General features: G+C 42.8%; 1 protein-coding gene across 1 annotated transcript in view; it reads left to right on the forward strand.

Moving 5' to 3' along the window:
* Positions 1-3,125: 3,125 nt before the first annotated feature.
* The window catches only part of LOC311133192 (AMP deaminase 2-like), a 58,612-nt gene continuing 50,295 nt past the window's right edge, over positions 3,126-11,442 (forward strand). The window contains exon 1 of the mRNA XM_084166647.1: positions 3,126-3,627. Coding sequence (XP_084022773.1) covers positions 3,618-3,627 — 10 coding nt within the window. The 5' untranslated portion in view covers positions 3,126-3,617. The remainder of the gene's footprint in view (positions 3,628-11,442) is intronic.

Consider the following 11,442-nt stretch of genomic DNA (forward strand, 5'->3'; position numbering starts at 1 on the left):
GGTGTCTGTCTCTGTGCCCTACTTGTCTGAATGGGAAGAATGCCAGGGAAAGTCTTAGAGCCTCTGAGAATCTGTAATATCACACTAGAATACAAGTTATTTGGTAGTGGTGTAATTGTTTATACATCCCCTAATATTGCTGTTTAAAAATTGTCAATTGGTGATATTAGCTATAATGCCAAAAACGATGTGTACTCACACTATGTACAGTCGTGGTCAAAAGTTTTGAGAATGACACAAATACTAATTTTCACAAAGTCTGCTGCCTCAGTTTTGATGATGGCAATTTGCATGTACTCCATAATGTAGAAGAGTGTGTAGATCCAGAAGAGTGATCAGATGAATTGCAATTAATTGCAAAGTCCCTCTTTGCCATGAAAATGAACTTAATCCCCAAAAAACTTTTCCACTGCATTTCAGCCCTGCCACAAAAGGACCAGCTGCCATCATGTCAGTGATTCTCTCGTTAACACAGGTGAGAGTGTTGACGAGGACAAGGCTGGAGATCACGCTGTCATGCTGATTGAGTTAGAATAACAGACTGGAAGCTTTAAAAGGTGGGTGGTGCTTGAAATCATTGTTCTTCCTATGCACTCACTAACTGTAAGTCGCTCTGGATAAGAGCGTCTGCTAAATGACTAAAATTTAAAATGTAATGTTAACCATGGTTACCTGCAAGGAAACACGTGCCGTCATCATTGCTTTGCACAAAAAGGGCTTCACAGGCAAGGATATTGCTGCTAGTAAGATTGCACCTAAATCAACAATTTATCGGATCATCAAGAACGTCAAGGAGAGAGGTTCAATTGTTGTGAAGGCGTCAGGGCACCCAAGAAAGTCCAGCAAGCGCCAGGACCGTCTCCTAAAGTTGATTCAGCTGCGGGATAGGGGTACCACCAGTGCAGAGCTTGCTCAGGAATGGCAGCAGGCAGATGTGAGTGCATCTGCACGCACAGTGAGGCGAATACTTTTGGAGGATGACCTGGTGTCAAGAAGGGCAGCAAAGAAGCAACTTCTCTCCAGGAAAAACATCAGGGACAGACTGATTTTCTGCAAAAGGTACAGGGATTGGACTGCTGAGGACTGGGGTAAAGTCATTTTCTCTTATGAATCCCCTTTCCGATTGTTTGGGGCATCCAGAAAACACCTTGTCCGGAGAAGACAAGGTGAGCGCTATCATCAGTCCTGTGTCATGCCAACAGTAAAGCATCCTGAGACCATTCATGTGTGGGGTTGCTTCTCAGCCAAGGGAGTGGGCTCACTCACAATTTTGCCTAAGAACACAGCCATGAATAAAGAATGGTACCAACACATCCTCAGAGAGCAACTTCTCCCAACCATCCAAGAACAGTTTGGTGACGACCAATGCCTTTTCCAGCATGATGGAGCACCTTGCCATAAGGCAAAAGTGATAACTAAGTGGCTCGGGGAACAAAACATCGACATTTTGGATCCATGGCCAGGAAACTCCCCAAACCTTAATCCCATTGAGAACGTGTGGTCAATCCTCAAGAGGCGGGTGGACAAACAAAAACCCACAAATTCTGACAAACTCCAAGCATTGATTATGCAAGAAGGGGCTGCCATCAGTCAGGATGTGGCCCAGAAGTTAATTGACAGCATGCCAGGGCAGATTGCAGAGGTCTTGAAAAAGAAGGGTCAACACTGCAAATATTGACTCTTTGCATAAACTTAATGTAATTGTCAATAAAAGCCTTTGACACTTATGGAATGTTTGTAATTATATTTCAGTATACCATAGTAACATCTGACAAAAGTATCTCATAACACTGAAGCAGCGAAATTGTGAAGACCAATACTTGTCATTCTCAAAACTTTTGACCACAACTGTATTATGAGGACCTTATTACTGATGAATGTGTTTTTCTTTCTACTTGCATTTAGTATTTATATTGATGTGTAAATGTTCTGTAATTTATGTAATTCAGGGCTCATCTGTAAAAGAGACCTTGGTCTCAGTATGACTCCCTGATAAAATAAAGGTTAAATAAACTAAAAAAGAAATGTATATTACCTAGAACGGCTATTTTTTGACCCTACAAATAATTTTTTAAAAATAGTTTACAGTGGTTTTCACTTTCAATGACAGACGATAGAAAATATGGTTATTTTATGGGCCAATCTATTATGCATGCAACTCCATTCATAACACCAGCATATTCTGAACCTCTATAACTAGCATACTATAATACTGTCTGGGGATCATGCACTCTCTTGCCCACCGCCCACAGCAGAAACACTCATATTTTTCACAGAAGGTTGGTGGCACTTTTATTGGGGAGGAGGGGCTTGTGGTAATGGCTGGAGCGGTATAAGTGGAATGCTATCAAATACACGAAACACATGGTTTCCATGTGTTTGATGCCATTCCATTCGCTCCATTCCAGCCATTATTATGAGCTGTCCTCCCCTAAGCAGCCTCCATTGCAGTAGCCCTATGTCACTTCTGACCTGTGCACAGCTAATTAACAGGGCCCCTTTCAAACGTTCTCCAGTTTTTCTTTAGTGAAAAAAAAGAGAGAAAAACTAACACAGAAGCACTGATTATCCATTATATTGACAAGATACTCTAGTGGCCGCTCTTCAATGAAAATAAATGTCTTCAAAAATGGAAGGCAATCCGGAGAAGGCTAGATCAGGTGGGACCATTCTAGCCAATGCAAGGTCAGATACGCGTTTGAACAACAGGCACAACCGTTTCCAATAGTTACCACAGCCACAAAGTCAAACTTGGCTATATCGTAAGAATTCGTGAAAACAAAATGCTAATCCATCAATGGTGTTAATGTAACGTTAAGGTTAGGGTTAGGCCTAAGGTTAGCAGTGTTGTCAAGGTTAGTTTTAAAACCACATTTTGAGAAAATAAATTGTAGAAATAGGCGGGGTGTGTGACTTTGTGGCTGTGGTAACTAGTGACGACCAGGCACAACTCCGATAGTTTGCCGGGATGTCACGTGTCCTACTTACATCAGTACATTCATAACAACCTAATCATTGCGAAACTTATTTCGATCAAATAAGCCAAACGTATAAAAAAAGCCATCACATTTATTGTTAACCAAATTCGACACTCTCGCATTGACCTCCTTCACAAAAACTCCTCGCTATGATGAGCAAAAAAAACCCGAAAAGCGCCACCTGTTGGAGAAGACTTATCCCTCTCGCTTTGCCTCTTCCTCTCGGTCTGAAGTCCAGTAAAGTTTGTAATGTCAATGAGTCACACACGAAACGAAGACGACAATTTAGAAATGATCGAATTGTTTAGCTAACTTAGCTGATGAGATAGATATACATTCGGTTTGGAAAATATATTTACTCAAGCAAATAGCAATATAGCTACCTAGTTAGACAAATTCACATTTCTCGAATATTTCCAAAGATCTTTGTTTTGACTGGTCAGTTGGAGCTAACAAAAACGATTAGCTTGCTAGAGAAGTTGCCAGTGAAAACAAGTTGTTATAAGGCTGTATTCGGGACGTCTGAGAGAAACATAAACTATCAGCTACAGCAAGGTTACCAGTTGTTTCCTAGGCGAGGGCAAGGCAAGCTACTGCAACTGTCTGTATCATCTGTTCGCGCTGAGACAGGCCTCAACCATGGCAGGCGGTAAGTACACAGACTGAGCAGCTAAACCAGTTTTATGCTGCATTCTTAACAAAGTGGGAAGGTGGTAATTACCAGTTGTGACGTCGTAAATTCAAATTGGATGCATACTCTGAACTCATTGAAAAACGCCGATTGGCTAATGGCCAAGCTGCTTCATCCATAAACTAAAAGTACAGCTATCATGCCTGTAAACAAATTAGTGTTCAAAAACCACATGAATAGATTGCTTTTTGTAAATAAGGTTTTGTTAAATGTAACTGCTGAAAATGCTGTTGAGGTCATTTCCTTAGTAGGTGACGTCAGGGGTCAGCATGTGGGAGAAGTCGGAGCGCAGGGATGATAGAAGAGTTTCCCACTAGTAATATGCCACGTTCAAAACAACTGGAAAATATGAGACGTTAGTGATCTTCACGTCGGAAAGTCAGAGCTCTAGAAAGAGGCCCGAGTTCCCGAGTTGGATGACCGTTGAAATATATTTTTCCCAGTTGGAGCTCATTTTTTCCCGAGTTCCCAGTTACTGAAGCACATTTAATTCCGTAGGCCAATCACTCTACTGGCAAAAAGTATACTACTCAACGGGAGCCTCTTAGGATCCCTCACCCATGACCCATCTACTCTACTTTCTTCACTGGCATAGCATATGTTAGAAATTGCGTAATTCAAATCTGGTATTGGAATAAGAGAAAACATAATCAAGAGATATTCAATCCAAGCTAAATTTATTATATGCAAAATGTATGTATGATAAGTATGATGGTTCGTATACGGGCTCACTGAAATACCACGCAGGGCAGACAGAGAACTAAGCCGTTGTTATGAGTTCTTCTTAAAATACTCTGACAGAGATAGTTCCCGCTCCCTGCTGGCCAATCAGAGTAGAGACTGAGCGTGGTTTAGACTTACTCAGCCTATCCGTTGGCGCACAGGCTGGTCCCAGACCCTTGGCGCTCCACTGTTGCACACTGTTGCCAGGCATAAATTGTTATCATAACAACCTGTAGAGTCAGCACCCATAGACACCGTTCCACTGTACTCTATGTACCTACGTTCAAGGATGGTTCACAGATCACAAAGAAGCAGTGTAGTCTAGTATTTTGAGACACAAGCTCTTATCTCATCCTACCCCCTAACGTTCCTCACATGAATCACAGCTTGTTATGTGAAACAATTTATATCAGTACAGTACAAACCTTCTATGTTTAATCACCAATGCACTAAGCTATTCATCACATCCAGATCCAATTATGAGAAAATAGATCCCCACACATACGACACCCTCTGTACAACTCTGACCCTGGCAAGCTCAACCTGCCTCTCCCGCACCGGACACTTGCACTGTATACCGGTACCACGGTAATATCACGGTACCAAAACGTCATAATACTTATGATACCAACATTTTAGAATACCACAGTACCGTTTGATATGATTCTACCAATTTTTTCGGCCCTACCGTTCTAAAGAACCCACTGGCACCTATTATAAAATGTTTATAAAGTCAGTTTTGTTTATAAATTCAGTTTAAAAATGTTTTACAACAGCAACTAGTCTTGTATGCGCCAGTCCAATAATGTCCACTTCACGTTCATGCGCATATCACGTGTGGCAGCTGTAATCCGCCAGATGGATCCCCTTCCAGCCATCACTCACCTGCTTCTCTCCGTCCGCTCTTCATGTGCATCTATTCCTCCATCAGTTTTTAAAATATAATTTAGCCATGGTGGCGAGGGGGGACGCAGACCCTGATCAGTCTTCTGTTGTAACATTTGTACATTTGATACATTGGAGCTGAGCGAGCAAAGTTGATAGCCTACATTGTATATCATTTCATCCCTGGTAGGCTATATCCAAGAGGCACAGGGTGTATTGAGCGATTTCAGTGCCAACATAAATTGTATTTGAATTCCATAATTCTGAATTTGTATTAGGATATTGAATTTTATATTTTTGCATTTGTAATGCACAAATTGAATCATTGAATTCATAAATGTAACTTGTATTTCATGATTTGAAACTGAATTGAGAGAATATTGCATTCAGTTTTCAAATAAAATTTGAATATTCAAATGCAATATTTATGTATTCAGTTTCAATATGGTAGATATTGCATTCATTGTCTGTGTATCAAGTTTACAAACACTAATTTAAAGTATCAAAGTTTCATATATTCAACTTCTCAGATGCATTCAGATTAAGTTTTAAAATTCAGTTCTCTAAATTCAGATTCAAAACCAGAGACAACATCCTGGTACTTTGCCAGGAAAGGTAGAGGAGAGCAGATAGAATCAAATGCTTTCTGTGGTAAATGGAAGCTTCTGGTACTTTCTGAAGCCAATGTGGCATGTTTAATTTATTTTCTTCCTATGAATTTGGCTTTAGCATTCTAACCGTTTTGGCTATAAACTATTATGACCCCATTCCTGAAAGCTAAGACTCTTTGGAACATGGACGTGCCTTCTGTTTTGCTCTATGATGATCACAGGCCGCACTAGAAGGGAGTGTCACAAAAACCACAATTTGGCCCCCATAAGAATACAGTTGAATAGCCATGTCATAGCCCTTCTAAGGATAGCCTTTCAGCTCCCTGTTTAATCTTGCTCTTGTAACTGACTGGGTTCGAACCAGGTCACCTGCATGTCCCAAGACTGTGTTAGCCCACTTAGCTAAAGCCCATAGGGATAAGTCCAGCAAGGTTACTCATCAAAAGAGCATGGTTGAAGAGACCCATCCAAGACACAGGACCAATGCCTAGGCTTTAGCTTAACAGTCTTGACCTACAGTGCCTTCGGAATGTATTGAGATCCCTGGACTTTTTCCACATTTTGTTACGTTACAGCCTTATTCTAAAATTGATTAATTAAAAATAAAAATCTCAGCAATCCGCACACAATACCCCATACCCCCTCAGCCCCCAGCTGTGCCCTGGACACCATATGTGAATTGATTGCCCCCCATTTATCCTCAGAGTTCGTACTGCTTGGTGACCTAAATTGGGATATGCTTAACACCCCGGCCATCCTACAATCCAAACTAGATGCCCTCAATCTCACACAAATTATCAACGAACCTACCAGGTACAACCCTAAATCCGTAAACATGGGTACCCTCATAGATATCATCCTGACTAACTTACCCTCTAAATACACCTCCACTGTCTTCAACCAGGATCTCAGCGATCACTGCCTTATTGCCTGCGTCCGTAACGGGTCCACGGTCAAACGACCACCCCTCATCACTGTCAAACGCTCCCTAAAACACTTTAGCGAGCAGGCCTTCCTAATTGACCTGGCCCAGGTATCCTGGATGGATATAGATCTCATTCCGTCAGTAGAGGATGCCTGGTTGTTCTTTAAAAGTAATTTCCTCTCAATCTTAAATAAACATGCCCCATTCAAAAAAGACAGAACTAAGAACAGATATAGCCCCTGGTTCTCCTCAGACTTGACTGCCCTTGACCAGCACAAAAACATCCTGTGGCGTACTGCATTAGCATCAAATAGCCCCTGCGATATGCAACTTTTCAGGGAAGTTAGGAACCAATATACACAAGCAGTTAGGAAAGCAAAGGCTAACTTTTTCAAACAGAAATTTGCATCCTGTAGCACTAACTCCAAAAAGTTTTGGGACACTGTAAAGTCCATGGAGAATAAGAGCACTTCCTCCCAGCTGCCCACTGCACTGAGGCTAGGAAGCACTATCACCACCGATAAATCTACAATAATCGAAAATTTCAACAAGCATTTTGCTACGGCTGGCCATGCTTTCCACCTGGCTACCACTACCCCGGCCACCAGCTCTGCACCCTCCGCTGCAACTTGCCCATGCCCCCCCCGCTTCTCTTTCACACAAATTCAGACAGCTGATGTTCTGAAAGAGCTGCAAAATATGGACCCCTACAAATCATCTGAGCTAGACAATCTGGACCCTTTCTTTCTAAAACTAGCCGCCGAAATTGTCGCAACCCCTATTACTAGCCTGTTCAACCTCTCTTTCGTAACGTCTGAGATCCCCAGAGATTGGAAAGCTGCCGCGGTCATCCCCCTCTTCAAAGGGGGTGACACTCTAGATCCAAACTGTTACAGACCTATATCAATCCTGCCCTGCCTTTCGAAAGTATTTGAAAGCCAAGTTAACAAACAGATCACCGACCATTTCGAATCCCACCGTACCTTCTCCGCTATGCAATCCGGTTTCCGAGCTGGTCATGGGTGCACCTCAGCCACGCTCAAGGTCCTAAACGGTATTATAACCGCGATCGATAATAGACAGTACTGTGCAGCCGTCTTCATCGACCTGGCCAAGGCTTTCGACTCTGTGAACCACCGCATTCTTATTGGCAGACCAAATAGCCTTGGTTTCTCAAATGACTGCCTCGCCTGGTTCACCAACTACTTCTCAGATAGAGTTCAATGTGTCAAATCGGAGGGCCTGTTGTCTGGACCTATGGCAGTCTCTATGGGGGTGCCACAGGGTTCAATTCTTGGGCAGACTCTTTTCTCAGTGTATATCAATGATGTCGCTCTTGCTGCTGGTGACTCTCAGATCCACCTCTACGCAGACGACACCATTTTGTATACATCTGGCCCTTCATTGGACACTGTGTTAACAAACCTCCAAACGAGCTTCAATGCCATACAACACTCCTTCAGTAGCCTCCAACTGCTCTTAAACACTAGTAAAACTAAATGCATGCTCTTCAATCGAACGCTGCTGGCACCCGCCCACCCGACTAGAATCACTACTCTCGACGGGTCTGATCTAGAGTATGTGGACAACTACAAATACCTAGGTGAGTCTGTAAACTCTCCTTCCAGACTCACATTAAGAATCTCCAATCCAAAGTTAAATCTAGAATCGGCTTCCTATTTCGCAACAAAGCCTCCTTCACTCATGCTGCCAAACATGCCCTCGTAAATGGACTATCCTACCGATCCTTGACTTCGGCGATGTCATTTACATAATAGCCTCCAACACTCTACTCAGCAAATTGGATGTAGTCTATCACAGTGCCATCCGTTTTGTCACCAAAGCCCCATATACTACCCACCACTGTGACCTGTACGCTCTTGTTGGCTGGTCCTCACTACATATTCGTCGCCAAACCCACTGGCTCCAGACCATCTATAAATCACTGCTAGGCAAATCTCCGCCTTATCTTAGCTCATTGGTCACCATAGCAACACCCACCCGTAGTATGCGCTCCAGCAGTTATATCTCACTGGTCATCCCCAAAGCCAACACCTCCTTTGGCCGCCATTCCTTCCAGTTCTCTGCTGCCAATGACTGGAACGAATTGCAAAAATCTCTGAAGCTGGAGACTCTTATCTCCCTCACTAACTTTATACATCAGTTGTCAGAGCACCTTACTGATCACTGCACCTGTACACAGCCCATCTGAAATTAGCCCACCCCAACTACCTCATCCCCATATTGTTATTTATTTTGCTCATTTGCACCCTAGTATCTCTATTTGCACATAATCTCTTGCACATCTATCATTCCAGTGTTAATACTAATTGTAATTATTTTGCACTATAGCCTATTTATTGCCTTACCTCCATAACTTGCTACATTTGCACACACTGTATATATATTTTTTGTTGTATTTTTGACTTTATGTTTTGTTTTACCCCATATGTAACTCTGTGTTGTTGTTGTTTTATCGCACTGCTTTGCTTTATCTTGGCCAGGTCGCAGTTGTAAATGAGAACTTGTTCTCAACTGGCTTACCTGGTTAAATAAAGGTAAAAAAAATAAAATAAAAATAATAATAATGACAAAGAGAAAACAGGTTTTTAGACATTTTTGCAAATGTATTAAAAATACAAAATTGAAATACCTTATTTACATAAGTATTCAGAACCTTTGCTATGAGACTTGAGCTCAGGTGCATCCTGTTTCCATTGATCATCCTTGAGATGTTTCTACAACTTGATTGGAGTCCACCTGTGGTAAATTCAATTGATTGGACATGATTTGGAAAGGCACACACCTGTCTGTATAAGGTCACACAGTTGACAGTGCATGTCAGAGCACAAACCTAGCCATGAGGTCGAAGGAATTGTCTGTAGAGCTCCAAGACAGGATTGTGTCGAGGCACAGATCTGGGGAAGGGTACCAAAATCATTCTTAAATGGAATAAGTTTGGAACCACCAAGACTCTTCCTAGAGCTGGCGTCCCGGCCAAACTGAGCAATCGGGGGAGAGGGGCCTTGGTCAGTGAGGTGACCAAGAACCCGATGTTCCTCTGTGGAGATGGGAGAACCTTCCAGAAGAACAACCATCTCTGCAGCACTCCACCAATCAGGCCTTTATGGTAGAGTGGCCAGACGGAAGCCACTCCTCAGTAAAAGGCACATGACAGCCCGCTTGGCGTTTGCCAAAAGGCATTTATAGACTCTCAGACCATGAGAAACAAGATTCTCTGGTCTGATGAAACCAAGATTGAACTCTTTGGCCTTAATGCCAACCGTCACATCTGTAGGAAACCTGGCACCATCCCTAAAGTGAAGCGTGGTGGCAGCATCATGCTGTGGGGATGTTTTTCAGCGGCAGGGACTGGGAGACTAGTCAGGATCGAGGGAAAGATGAAAGGGGCAACGTACAGAGAGATCCTTGATGAAAACCTGCTCAGGACCTCAGAATGGTGCAAAGGTTCACCTTCCAACAGGACAACGACCCTAAGCACACAGCCAAAACAACGCAGGAGTGGCTTTGGGACAAGTCTCTGAATGTCCTTGAGTGGCCCAGCCAGAGCCCGGACTTGAACCCGATCGAACATCTCTGGAGAGACCTGAAAATAGCTGTGCAGCAACGCTCCCCATCCAACCTGACCGAGCTTGAGAGGATCTACAGAAAAGAATGGGAGAAACTCCCCAAATACAGGTGTGCCAAGCTAGTAGCGTCATACCCAAGAAGACTCGAGGCTAATCGCTGCCAAAGGTGCTTCAACAAAGTACTGAGTAAAGGGTCTGAATACTTATGTAAATGTGATATTTCATTGTTTTTTTTTTGCAAGCATTTCTAAAAACCTGGTTTTGGTTTGTAATTATGGGTTATTGTGTGTAGATTGATGAGTGGAAAAAAACAATTGAATCCATTTTAGAATAAAGCTGTAATGTAACAAAATGTGTAAAAAGTCAAGGGGTCTGAATACTTTCTGAATGCACTGTAGTAAGTCACATGTTAACCTTAATGACTACCCTTGCAGGAGACTTGAAACTAACATGTCTAACACAAACTAAAACGTCTTCAGGTCTTAGGCAAGGTTCTTATCACATAAGCATGGATCACCAAACCACGCTCTTTTGATGAGTAACTTTGCTGGATCTTAGTTATTAGTGTAGCAGATGGACATCTGTGAATCTCACTCATCAGCCTGAAGTGTCACCCCATGCGCAATTAAATAATGCCTTTTTTAATAGCACGATGGGTTGGAATGCTTCAGGAGGTCAGTCAGAAGTCCTGAGTTTCGAGTCTCCGTATGAGCTGAATCAGGGGGAAGCAGTGCTCGCTAAGCAGGCAGCTTGACACCTTTACAATGGAGCCACTGGACTCGGATCTACAGTTGCGCTGGTTCAACCACTGGGATCGCTGTGGAGTGAGTTTAGCAGATGGGGATCTGTGAAACTCACTCAGTGTCGCCCCTTGCACAGTTGAAGAAGGCCTTTTTCAATAGCACGGTGGGTTGGAACCCCTCAGGAGGGTGGTCACGTGTGTTTGTGAGGCAGAGGTCCCGAGTTCGAGTCTTGGTATAAGCCGAATCAGGTGGAAACTGTACTTGTTAAGCATTTACATGTTTGTAATTTAGCAGAC

This window comes from Coregonus lavaretus (genome assembly GCF_964263955.1).
Source record: "Coregonus lavaretus genome assembly, chromosome: 8".
Taxonomy (NCBI): Eukaryota; Metazoa; Chordata; class Actinopteri; order Salmoniformes; family Salmonidae; genus Coregonus; species Coregonus lavaretus.